The sequence below is a fragment of the Amblyraja radiata genome, chromosome 5 (assembly GCF_010909765.2).
Source record: "Amblyraja radiata isolate CabotCenter1 chromosome 5, sAmbRad1.1.pri, whole genome shotgun sequence".
Lineage (NCBI taxonomy): Eukaryota > Metazoa > Chordata > Chondrichthyes > Rajiformes > Rajidae > Amblyraja > Amblyraja radiata.
In genome coordinates this window covers 8517716-8530996 of record NC_045960.1, presented here as the reverse complement: position 1 = coordinate 8530996, position 13281 = coordinate 8517716, and the positions used below count along the sequence as shown (strand labels likewise).

The 13281-nt window shown below is 50.0% G+C and overlaps 1 protein-coding gene across 4 annotated transcripts in view; it reads right to left on the bottom strand.

Annotated features, from left to right (window-relative positions):
• mocs1 (molybdenum cofactor synthesis 1) overlaps positions 1-12908 on the bottom strand; it is a 42588-nt gene extending 29680 nt beyond the window's left edge. For 2 of the 4 annotated variants that reach the window (XM_033020567.1, XM_033020570.1), the window contains exon 1: positions 12719-12908. In XM_033020567.1, coding sequence (XP_032876458.1) covers positions 12719-12856 — 138 coding nt within the window. In that variant the 5' untranslated portion in view covers positions 12857-12908. Of the gene's footprint in view, positions 1-7666; positions 7817-12718 lie in introns of those variants that run through there. The other 2 variants (XM_033020568.1, XM_033020569.1) reach the window with 2 other exon arrangements.
• Positions 12909-13281: the final 373 nt, after the last annotated feature.

Sequence of the window (13281 nt, the reverse complement as noted above, 5' to 3'; positions counted from 1 at the left end):
ACGCTGAAGGATTAGCACAAGCGACGAATGCTTTCAATTATCCTTCACCAGCCATCAGACTGAGACCCACGGCCCTTCCTAAGTTTACTGGAAACAAGCGTGACTTTTATAGATGGAGGAAGGATTGGGAAGCACTGCAAAAGCAAGGTGAACCCACTGGATCAAATGAGGTGAAGAAGGTTCAATTGCTGGACAGTCTGGAGGACAAAATTACAAGAGACCTCCACCTCACAAGTTATAACACTGCAGATGATATCTTTCGGTTTGGAAATCAAACAGCTATTGCTATTGAAATAGTGGAGGAGCTTCAGAGAATCCCACCTGTCAGAGGACATCAGCCACGTAAAATAGTGTAATTAATTCAAGCTGTGGAAAAGGCGCTTAAGGACTTGAGCGATCTCGGAGACACAGGCGCTATTAAAAATCCACTGATGACAAAATCAATTGAAACCAAGCTTCCAGAAACCCTCAAGAAGGAATGGCTGGTTTATGTAGCTGACAAGAGGAATGCTGTGGCACCAGAGAAATAGTTTGACAGTCTCTTGTCATTTCTCAAAGAGCAGGAGAGCATATACGAACAGCTCGAGCAACTGAGGGACGAGGAGCCGAGTAGAAAGGAAACTCGGACTGAACCAAGACATGCCAGAACCAAGTCTACCAAGTCAGGAAATGACCACACAAGTTGTGTAGTCTGTGGGGACGTAAAGCATAAAAGGAAGCTGTACTTCTGCAAGCAGTTTCGAGGGCTAAAGCTGACAGAGAAAAGAGCTGCAGTTAAGAAGTTGGGAGCATGCAAAAAGTGTCTTGAAGTTCATGATGATGGTTCATACTGCAAACCTGCACTTTCCTCCGGGTCAAGGTGGTCGTAATGATCATAAAGACCAGAAGACATGGTAGAATTAGGCCATTCAGCCCATCGAGTCTGGTCCACCATTCAACCATGGCTGATCTGTCTCAATCCCATTCTCCTGCCTTCTCCCCGCCTTCACAGTTCTCTCAGGGAAAGATTAGGAAAGATAAGGTTGAGAGGAGTGTGGGCCAGGCGGAGGCAAATGGGACCGACTTGGATGGGGCATCGTGGTCGGCATGGAGGAGTTGGGCCGAAGGGCCTGTTTCCGTTCTGTGTGACAGCATGGCTGGAGCGGAGGCTGTGGAAGAAGCTGGGATAGGGATGAGAGCGTGAAGAAAGGAAAAGGACGCCACAAATCCACGGCTCCAACCCCTCTCTTTGCACACTCAGTAAACACACACCGCCACTGTTGTGTACCCACATGACGCGCACACACACTCCCACACACACAAACACGCGCACACACACCACACATATAATCTGACACGCGCACACAAAAACATGCACAAACTGACACACGCTCACACACACAATCTGACACACGCGCGCATACACACGCACGCACACAAACATGCGCACATATTCAAACCACACATAAATGCACACACAATCTGACACAGAAACACACACACACATATATATATAGAAACACACATGGACACACTCACTGACACACAGAAACACACACACACAGAAACACGCGCACACAATCACAGTCTGGTGTCAGGTTGTGTTAAAATACCAAACTAAAGCCCCTTGATGTATTGGTTACTGGCTGTGAGATGCTTCTAAACAATGTGGGCATGGGGCTGCCTGTGTATCTGCTGCCTCTCTCCCCACAAACACCACCCTACCCTCAGGAACATTGATGGAGGCCTGGCTTGGAGAGGAGTGCGAGAAAGAGTGAGAGTGCTAGAAAGAAAGTGAGTGAGAGTGAGAGTGTGAGTGTGTGAGGGAGTGAGAGTGAGTGTGAGAGTGAGAGTGAGTGGCGTGAGTGTGAGTGAGTGAGGGAGTGAGAGTGTCGTGAGTGTGCTGATGGACGGTGAGTGTGGTGAGTGTGTGAGGGACGTGAGCGTGTCGAGTGTGTGAGGTAGTGAACGTGTGTGAGGGCGTGCGTGGTGTGGTGGTGTTGTGGTGAGGGAGTGAGTGTGTGAGGGAGAGTGAGCGTGTGTGTCGGCGGTGCGTGTGGTGCTTGTGTGGCGGCGCGCGTGTGCGGGCGTGCGCGTGCGTGTGCGTGTGTGCGGGCGTGCGCGTGCGTGTGCGTGTGTGCGTGTGTGCGGGCGTGCGTGTGTGCGGGAGTGAAGTGTGTGCGGGCGTAGCGTGCGCGTGTGGCCGGGCAGTGCGCGTGTGCGGAGTGCGCGTTGGCGTGTGGGCGGCGTGCGACGTGCGCGTGTGTGTGTGTGGACGGGCGTGGCGCGTGCCCGCTGTGCGCGTGATTGGAACCATCATGCTAGCACCCACCGCTTGCGACACCCACTCTCTGCTGACCCCGTGCTTTGGCAATGCCGTGGACTTTGTGCTTGTCAACAGGAAGTACAGTAAATGCCGGCCAGGAACTCTCACAACACGCCCGTTCCAGAAACCAGTGGGGATGACAACTGTTCCCGGCAGCTTCTGGCTCACAGACATCAGTCGGGTCAATTAACCGCAGTGGGCAATCCGTTCTCAACTCACACAAACACCATGACTCCATCCCCAGAAACCCTATCCGGCGCGGTGGCGCAGCGGTAGAGTTGCTGCCTCACAGCGCCAGAGGCCAGGGTTCAATCCTGACTACGGGCGCTTGCTGTACGGAGTTTGTACGTTCTCCCAGTGACCTGCGTAAGTTTTCTCCGGGTGCTCCGGTTTCCTCCCACACTCCAAAAGACGTGCAGGTTTGTAGGTTAATAGGCTTCCGTAAAAGACCTGGGAACTGCAGATCCTTTGGCCCACGTTGTCCGTGCCGACCAGCAATCACCCCGTACGCTAGCACCATCCGACACACTAGGGACAATTTACCGAAGCACTTAACCTACAAACCAGCACGTCAAAACATGGGGGGAATTGACCCACATCTCTCAAAACATGGGGGAGAGAACAGCCCCCCCCCCCCCCCCCAGGATTTCAGCCCACGCTATGATCTTCAATTGACCTTGTCTTTGGTTGCACCATGGACTTTGATTTTTGTGCTATTGTGATTACCTAGTCCTATGGTTATTAATTTATTCATTTACTATATTATGGATTATCATATCTTATCTTTGTGTTTATGGGGCCCGTTAAGACTGTTCTGTTGTCGATACATATGACAATTAAACTCTCTTGACTATTGAAAAATGTACCCCTCAGAATTTTGCTAAAGTTCTTTCCCCTCTCACCTTAAACTTATGTGCTCTAATTCTACACTCCCCTGCCCCCGATAAAGGATCCTATCACTGCCCCTCATAATTTTTTTGCAACTCTCAAAGGTTCATAATTCATAGGAGCAAAATTAGGCCATTCGGCCCATCAAATCTACTCCGCCATTCAATCATGGCTGATCAATCTTTCCCACTCAACCCCATTCTCCTGCTTTCTCCCCATAACCCCTGTCACCCGTGCTAAACAGAATCTATCAATTTCTGCTTTAAAAATATCCATTGACTTGGCCTCCGCAGTCTTGTGTGGCAATTAATTCCACAGAATCACTACCCTCTGATTAAAGAAATTCCTCCTCATCTCCTTTCTAAAGGTACGTCATTTTATTCTGAGGCTTTGACCTCTGGTCCTAGACTCACCCACTAGTGAAAACATCCTCTCCACATCCAGGCCTTTCACTATTCTGTACGTTTCAATGAGGTCCCCCCTCATTCTTCTAAACTCCAGTGAGTACAGGCCCAGTGCCGACAAACGCTCATCATATGTTAACCCACTCATTCCTGGGATCATGTAAACCTCCTCTGGACCCTCTCCAGTCAGCACATCCTTCCTCAGATATTGTGCCCAAAACTGCTCACAATACTCCAAATGTTGCAATGGTCTTTGGACGAAGGGAAACTGTGTTGAAGATCAAGATCTCGGACTTGGTACAAACCTCATGGGCAAACAATTAATTAGTGTGCCCTCCCCACATGCCTGTGGGAGAAATAAGGAACAAAGTGCCGGAGTAACTCAGCGGGTCGGGCAGCATCTGCGGAGAACATGGAGGCATCAAACGTGCATCATACGTTGACCCGATCATCCCTTTAGCTCTCCATCAGTTGAACAGATAAACAATTCCACAGCCAAACCAGCCATGGTTCTTTCAAGGGTCTCGACCCCAAAACCCAGGAATGAGTGGGTTAGCCTATGATGAGTGTTTGTCTGTACGGGCTGGAGTTTAGAAGAATGAGGGGGGACCTCATTGAAACATACAGAACAGTGAAAGGGTTGTTTAGAGTGGATGTAGAGAGGATGTTTCCACTAGTGGGCGAGTCTAGGACTGGAGGTCATAGCCTCAGAATTAAAGGGCCTTCTTTTAGGAAGGAGATGAGGAGGAATTTCTTTAGTCAAGAGGGTGGTGAATCTGTGGAATTCTTTGCCACAGAAGGCTGTGGAGGCCAAGTCAATGGGTATATTTAAGGCAGAGATAGATAGATTGTTGATTAGTACGGGTGTCAGGGGTTATGGAGAGAATGGGGTTAGGAGGGAGACATAGATCTGCCATGATTGAATGGTGGAGTAGGCTTGATGGGCCGAATGGCCTAATTCTACTTCTGTCACTTATGACCTTATGAAACGTCACCCGTTCCTTCTCTCCAGAGATGCCGTTGAGTTACTCCAGCATTTTGTGTCTGGCTTGGGTTTAAACCAGCATCTGCAGTTCCTTCCAAAGTGCCCCAGGGCTGATGCTGACCTGTCCCTCTTGAACTTGCCTTGATGGCAAACGCACGTTGGAAAGACACTTCCTCTCCAACCTCGTGACAAACCCTTGGCTGCCCAGAAACTGCTGGCATCCTTCCAAACCCTGTTGCAAAATCCGACAGATCACAAAAATCCCAGGGACACTCTGGTAATATCAACCGCCTGTACGACATGGGAGCAAAATTTGGCCATTCAGCCCATCCAGTCGGCATGGTGGCGCAGCGGTAGAGTTGCGGCCTCACAGCGCCAGAGGCCCGGGTTCGATCCCAACTACGGGTGCTGTCTGTACGGAGTTTGCACCTTCTCCTTGGGTTTTCTCCGGGTGTTCTGTTTCCCACCCACACTCCAAAGACGTGCAGGTTTGTGCATTACTTGGCTTCAGTAAAAATTGCAAACTGCCCCTAGTGTGTAGTGTATGGGATGATGGCTGGTTGGCACAGACTCGGTGGGCCGAAGGGCCTGTTTCCAGGCTGTATCTCTAAACTAAACGGAGTTAGTCAAAATTATTTTCCCATGGTAGGGGTACAAGGTGAGGAGAGAAAGATTCGATAGGAACCTGAGGGACAACGTTTTATTCGCATAAAGGCTGGTGGGTGCATGGAACGAGCTGCCAGAGGAGGTAGTTGAGGCTGGGATTATTACAAGGTTTAAAAGGCATTAGGGCAGGTACATGGATAGGACAGGTTTAGAGGGACATGGGCCAAATGCGAGCAGGTGGGACTAGTGTAGATGGGGCACGTTGGTCGGCGTGGACAAGTTGGGCCGAAGGGCCTGTTTCCACGCTGTAGGTCTCTGCATGTCATCACCAAAAGGACTTGGATTTAAAGTGACAGGAAAGAGTCTTTAGGGATTATGTGGGGAAAGATTTTATGTACAGATAAGAGTTTGGATATCTGGAGCGCACTGCACGAGAAGGTGGTTGAGTCCATCCCTATGTTTAAGAGACATTTAAACAGGTACTTGAAAAGGCAAAAGCATTGATGGGTAAAGCCCTAATGTGGGCAAATGGGATTAGTGTTTGAGCAACGAGACTGAGGGAAGACCTGATAGAAGTTAATAAAAATACAATCGGCACATAAAGTGTTACAATTGTCCCAGGGTGGAAATATCAAAGACCTGAGGCCATAGCTTTAAGGTGAGAATGGCAATTTTTAAATGTTCAAGAAGGAACTGCAGATGCTGGAAAATGGAAGGTAGACAAAAATGCTGGAGAAACTCAGCGGGTGAGGGTTTTGGGTCGAGACCTTTCTTCTTCGGATCGGGATCCGTCTGAAGAAGGGTCTCGACCCGAAACGTTGCCAATTCCTTCTCTGCACAGATGCTGCCTCACCCGCTGAGTTTCTCCAGCATTTTGTATCTACCTTTAATTTTACCAGCATCTGCAGTTCTTTTAGATAGGCCCATGGATGTGCAGGAAAGGGTTGAAAGCTATGCCCTTGTAGTCTTTTAATTTCTCCATCCTGGGGTAAGATAGTGGCGTTTAAGAGACTTTTGGAAAGGCACATGGATACACAAGGAGTGGAGGGATATGGTTCGCGTGCAGGCAGAAAAGACTACTGCAACTTGGTATCATGTTCGACACGGCCATTTTGTTTCTGTGTTGTGCTGTTCTGTGTTCCACTAATCTTTTACAAGAGGAAGTCTAATGGTTCAGATAGAATTACAGGAGTGGAGGGGAACAAAGGGAATGCCTGGGAGACGGGGTGGAGCTCGGGTGAATCCGAGCCGTGGTCACAGAGAGACATTCAGCGTGGAGACAGGCCCTTAGGCCCACCTTAGGCCGACCAACATGCCCCATCTACACTAGTCCCACTTGCCTGCATTTGGCCCATATCATTCTAAACCTGTACTATCCATGTACCCGTCCAACTGTTTCTTAAACGATGCGATAGTCCTTGCCTCAACTACCTCCTCCAGCAGCTCGTTCCATACACCCACCACCCTTGGGGTGAAAGTTACCCCTCGTGTTCCTATTAAATCTTTTCCCCCTTCATCTTGCCCCTATCTCCTCTGGTTCTAGATTCTCCTATCTGGACCAGGGACGTTATTCCTCTCATGATTTTATATACCTCTATATGATCACCCTCCATCCTCCTACACTCCAAGGAGTAGAGTCCCAGCCTACTCAACCTCAAGATAGCAGAGTCAGGGGATATGGGGAGAAGGCAGGAACGGGGTACTGATTGGGGATGATCAGCCATAATCACATTGAATGGCGGTGCTGGCTCGTAGGGCCGAATTACCGACTCCTGCACTGATTGTCTATTGTCTCCCTATAGCTCAGACCCGCTTGTACTGGCAACATCCTTGCAAGTCTGAAGAAGGGTCTCGACCCGAAACGTCGCCCATCCCTTCTCTCCAGAGATGCTGCCTCACCCGCTGAGTTACTCCAGCATTTTGTGTCTACTTTCCATTTTTACCAGCATCTGCAGTTCTTTCTTACACATCCTCGTAAATCTTCTCTGCACCTTTTGGAGCTTGACAACATCTTTCCTGTAAGTTGGTGCCCAGAACTGGACACAATACTCTGTAAACACCACCATGTCTATCTTCGGTTTAAACCAGCATCTGCAGTGCCTTCCTACACAATACTATAAATGCGGCCTCACCAACGTCTTATATAACAGCAGCAGGACCTTCTAACTTCCATACTCATTAACCTGACTGATTAGTGCCAAGGTGCTGACATTTTTTTTTGAGCCGCCTATCTGCCTGTGATACCACTTTCAACAACCTCTGTACCTGAATCATTGACTCTGTAACTACATCCGAACATGAATTCCTGGAAGTGAAATGGGGGAGGTAGTAAAAGAGATTGCCGGACTGACCCTTGGTTACTCATTGAACACGGGCACTCTCTCTAACTCATGTCCTTCAACTTTCCCCCATCTCCCTCTTTCCACTTTCTCCCGATATTTAAAACTTGCTTTCACTTTATCTTTTCCCAGTTCTCACCGAGGGTTGTCCAATTTTTCCAGCACGTGATTTTCATAGGGCAGCGCACGGCGGCGCAGCTGGTAGAGACGCTACCTCACAGCGCCGCAAGTAGCGTGGAGAACCAGCTGGGGACAGACTTCGTCACCTCCGCAGTTCACTGCTGCACCGAACGTCACGGCCCCGCCCGGCTCTGACCTGCCCCGCAAAGAGCAGGTCGCCCTGAACTGGCTCCGTACAGGGGTCGGCCGGTTCAACGCCAACATGCATCGCTGGGGGCTGCGTTCATCAGCAGACTGCGTGTGCGGAGCAGACCCGCAAACATCGTGGCACGCCATTTCCGACTGCGCTGTCCTCCCCCCCCCCCCCCCCCCGGTGGAGGGGTAGACTTCAGGGCCCTGGACAACAGCACATTGAACTGGCTACAGCGCCTGGAGGCCGTTACATAACCTCCGCTGCTTCAAACGCAAGAAGAACAGCGCCAGAGACCCAGGTTCGATCCTGACCTCGGTTGCTGTGTGTGTGTGTGTGTGTGTGTGTGTGCGCAGATTTTACACGCTCTCCCTGTGACCACGTGGGTTTTCTCCGGGTGCTCTGGTTTCCCCCCCACGAGGTTTGTCGGTTCATTGGCCTGTGAATTGCCCCTAGTGTGTAGGGTGTGGATGCTAAAGTGGGATAGCACAGAACTAGTGTGAACGGGTGATCAGTGGTCTGGGTGGACTTGGTGGGCCGAAGGGCCTGTTTCCATGCTGTATCTTTCAACCCTTCAACATTACTTGCCTTACAATTCCCACAGAGTGACGTTTATCAACAACTATGGCAAGTTGTACAGCAAGGTTATACAAGTCCCTCGCAGTCTGACAATCCTTATCCCCACACCACTTAATCCCTTTACTCAAAAATCAGTCATACAGTGTGGCAACAGGCCCTTCAGCCCAACTCATCCATGCTGACCAAGCAGTCCCATCTAAGCTAGTCCCATTTGCCCACATCTGGCCCTTAAACCCTCTAAACAATTATTGTCCATGTACCTGCTCAAGTGTTACCTGTTACTGTACCTGCCTCAACTACCTCCTCTGGCAGCTCGTTCCATAAACCCACCACCATCTGAGTGAAAAAAAGTTGCCCCTCAGGTTTCTATTAAATCTTGTCCCCCTCACCTTAAACCTACGTCCTCTGGTCCTTGATACCCCTAGTTCTGAGTAAAAGGCTGTGGATCGACCTGATCTATTCATCTTGTGATGTTGTACACGTCAGTAAGATCACCCCTCGTCTTCCTGCGCACCAAGAGATAAAGTCCCTGCCTGCTCAACCTCTCGTTATAGATTTCCCCCGTATTCTGGGTAAAAGACTGTGCATTCCACCTTATCTATTCCACATCATGATTTGATACAGGAATGCTTGCTCTGCGAGAGAGTGGTCCAATTGCAGAGGTGTCAATATTCGAGAAGGGATCGACGTGTGCATTCATGAGGCCTGGATCATATGCTTCGGGACCCTAATGCAAGTGGTGGGCACCATCGTCAAGGAGTTGGCTCACTGTACACGCAGGGATCGGCAATCTATGGCCCACGGGCCGGACCTGGGAACTGCAGCCAGACCTGGGGCAAGCGAGTCGACCTGGGAACTACAACCAGACCTGGGGCAAGCGAGTCGACCTGGGAACTGCAGCCAGACCTGGGGCAAGCGAGTCGACCTGGGAAATACAGCTAGTCCCAGGGCACGCGAGCTGACCTTGGAACTGCAGAAAACTAATTGAAAACTAATGCGAAAAAACCCACCAAGTGTCACACTATGGCGATAGATGTGACCCGCCATCCGCGCACAGACGTGGGTCCTGGCCCCTATGCAGAACAAGGTTGCCCACCCCTGACCCAGTGATACTTTCAATCTACTCAATCCATTTTGTAGCCATGATTCTGAAGAAGGGTCTCGACCCGAAACGTCACCCATTCCTTCTCTCCAGAGATGCTGCCTGTCCCGCTGAGTGACTCCGGCATTTTTTTGTCTATCTTCGGTTTAAACTAGCATCTGCAGTTCCTTCCTGCACATTTTGTAGCGTGACAGGAATCTCGTCCCCGGGCAGGACCCCATGACCCTCCTCGATCCCAAGCATGTATAATCTCGTTATTTTTCCACAATAGCTGCTTGTGAAGGCAGAGCTCAAAATGGCCGCCCGACATTCCTGGCGGGGACCACGGTGTCTCTGCTTGTGAGGATAATCTCCCAGACTGTCAAACTACTGGAATCTGCTACAAGATTACTGCATGCACACTAGGTCAAAGTAGATAACGCAACATCCCAGCACATATAGGAGACGTAGAGTCACACAGTACAGAAGCAGGCCCTTCGGCCCAACTTTGTCCATGACGGCCAACATGCCCTGTCTATACTAGTCCCAGTTGCCCAGGTTTGGCCCATATCCCGCTATACCCGTCTATCCATGTACCTGTCCAAATGTCTTTTAAATGCTGTTATAGTCCCAGCCTCAAATACCTCCTCTCGCAGCTCGTTCCATACACCCACCACCCTTTGTGTGAAAAAGTTGTCCTTCAGGTTCCTATTAAATTTGAGAACCAGAGGACATAGGTTTAAGGTTAGAGGGGGGGGGGGAGATTTAATAGTAATCCGAGGGGTATCTTCTTAACATTGTGGGTGGTGGGTGCATGGAACGAGCTGCCGGAGGAGGTAGTGAGGCTGGGACCATCACAACATTTAAGAAACATTTAAACAGGTACATGGATAGAACAGGTTTAGAGGGATATGGGCCAAATGCAGACAGGTGGGACTAGGGTAGATGGGACATGTTGGCGTGTGCGGGCAAGTTGGGCTGAAGGGCCTGTTTCCACACAGTATCACTCTCTGACTCCAAATATTTCACCTCTCACCTTATACCCATGTCCCCTGATTCTTGATACCCCTGCTGTGGATAAAAGACTCAGTGCATTAACCCGATCTATTCCCCTCGTGATTTTATATACCCTTATAAGGTCACATCTCAACCTTTTGCGCTCCAAGGAATAAAGTCCTCTTGCCTGCCAAACCCCTTCTAATAGCTCAGACCCTCAAGTCCTGGCAACATCCTCATAAATCTTCTCTGTACCCGTTCCAGTTTAACAATATATTTCCTATAACAGGGAGACCAAAACCGAACACAATACTCTAAATGTTCATGTGATAGGGACAGAATTGGGCCATTCAGCCCATTAAGTCTACTCCGTCATGCAATCGTGGCTGATCTATCGTTCCCTCATAACCCCATTCTCCTGCCTTTTCCCCATCGATCTATGCCATAAAAATATCCACTGACTTGGCCTCCACAGTGAATTCCACAGATTCACCACCGTCTGACTAAAGAAATTCCTCCTCATCTCCTTCCTAAAGGAATGTCCTTTAATTCTCAGGCCATGACCTCTGGTTCAAGAATCTCCCACTAGTGGAAACATCCTCTCCACATCCACTCTGACTAAGCCTTTCACTATTCTGTACGTTTCAATGAGGTCCCCCCTCATTCTTCTAAACTCCGGCGAGTACAGGCCCAGTGCCGACAAACGCTTCACCAAAGGTCCATCTGTTTTCACTCGGACGCCTTGCATCTCCAAACACCAGCGTCCCATCTCTGACACTTGCGCCCACACCGCACTGGAATTTTCCGTTGCCAGGAACAAATTTATTAAAATATGTAAATATTCTTTAAAGAGCATATCTGGAGCTGGCCAAGTGGCAATGTCGTCTTGAGATTAGGAACACGTGTTCCATCCCTGCTAAACACCGAGTTAGGTCGCTGGAGGACCTCAGGCAACTTCTGTGGATGGACGTTTTGGGTCAGATGCTGGTTTACAAAGATAGACACAGGCCGGCACGGTGGCGCTGCGGTAGAGTTGCTGCCTCACAGCGCCAGAGACCCGGGTTCAATCCTGACTACGGGTGCTGTCTGTACGGAGTTTGGACGTTCTCCCCGTGACCGGCGTGGAATTTCTCCGGGTCCCTCCTACACGCCAAAGACTTGCAGGTTAATTGGCTTCTGTAAATTGTCCCAAATGTGCAGGATCGAACTAGTATATGGGGTGATTGTTGGTCGGCATGGACTCGGTGGGCCGAAAGGCCTGATTCCACACTGCATCTCTAAACTAAACTAAACACAAAGGAACTCAGCAGGTCAGGCAGCATCCAAGGAGGAACATTTTTGAGTCAGACACGAAGTGCCAGAGCGGGTGAAAAGTGGGTGTGAAGAAGGGTCTCCACCTGAATCGTCACCTATCCATGTTCTCCACAGATGCTGCCTGACCCGCTGAATTACTCCAGGAAACTTAATATCTTGCTCTGGATTCCTGCATCTGGAGTCTCCATCGAGTGTGATGAATGCAGGCCATTCCACCCATTGAGTTTGTGCTACCTCACAAATGAGCAAGAATGTTAATTCTGCTGCAGAACACAAAGTACTGCAGGAACTCAACGGGTCAGGCAGCATCTGCGGGAGGGGAATGGACAGGCGCACCTCCATACATGCCAGCATCTTGCAATTTTCTTGTTTCTCCATAGGTGCTACCTGACCCGCTACCGAGTTCCTCCAGCACTTTGCATTTGGCTCAAGATTCCAGCATCTGCAGTTCCTTGTTCTCCCCCACAGATATTGTCTGACTCACTCCAGAACTTTGTGCTTGGCTCAAGACTCCAGCATCTGCAGTTCCTTGTTCTCCCCCACAGATATTGTCTGACTCACTCCAGAACTTTGTGCTTGGCTCAAGACTCCAGCATCTGCAGTTCCTTGTTTTCCCCCACAGATATTGTCTGACTCACTCCAGGGTTCCTCCAGAACTTTGTGCTTGGCTCAAGACTCCAGCATCTGCAGTTCCTAGATTTTCCACATCAATCCCTGTCCTACCTTACTCGTAAACACCCCAAAGCTACTTTCGTTCCCATTGCATCGTTTGACTTGGGGGAAACCCTCAGTGACTCCAAGCAAGTCCCCCTTGCATTTATAATTGCTTTTCTCTCCCCCCCCCCCCCCTCCTCCTTGCATCTCTCCGCTTAACAACCAAAGGAGGCAGGAAACTTTTTTTGCAAACTCACCTCAGCAGGCAGCCGGCCAGGTGCAGGGGTGGGTGCCGGCTGGGGGCTGCATGTGTCAGCGAGGGTGCAGTGAATGCATGCTCTTCTGAACACGGGGGCAGCGGCCGCTGCAAAGCTGCTCCTGCAGCCTCGGAACATCGCCGCGGAATGGAACGCTGGCCCGGCCGCCGCCTGTCACTCAAAGCCACCCCTCTCGCTCTCCAGACCCCGCGCATGCTCCGTCGGCCCGCCGCCGCGCACTGCCCCCTGGGGGCTGTAGTCCTCAGCTCCCTCCCTCCCTTGTGACGTAAGCCAGTCATAGTTGAGCCAAGTAGGAGCAGAATCAGACCATTCAGCCCATTATGCAATCAGGTGCAAAATAATAATAATAATAATAATATATCTTTTATTGTCATTGCACGTCAGTGCAACGAGATTTAGTGTGCAGCTCCACTGATGTACAAGAAAGGTAAATAAATACAATACATAAATAAACAAGCTGAATTGATTGACGTAACCATCTGAGGGAGAATGTCCAAAGGGGGGTGGGTGGGGCGCCACTCATTAGGGCCGGTTCAGAGCCG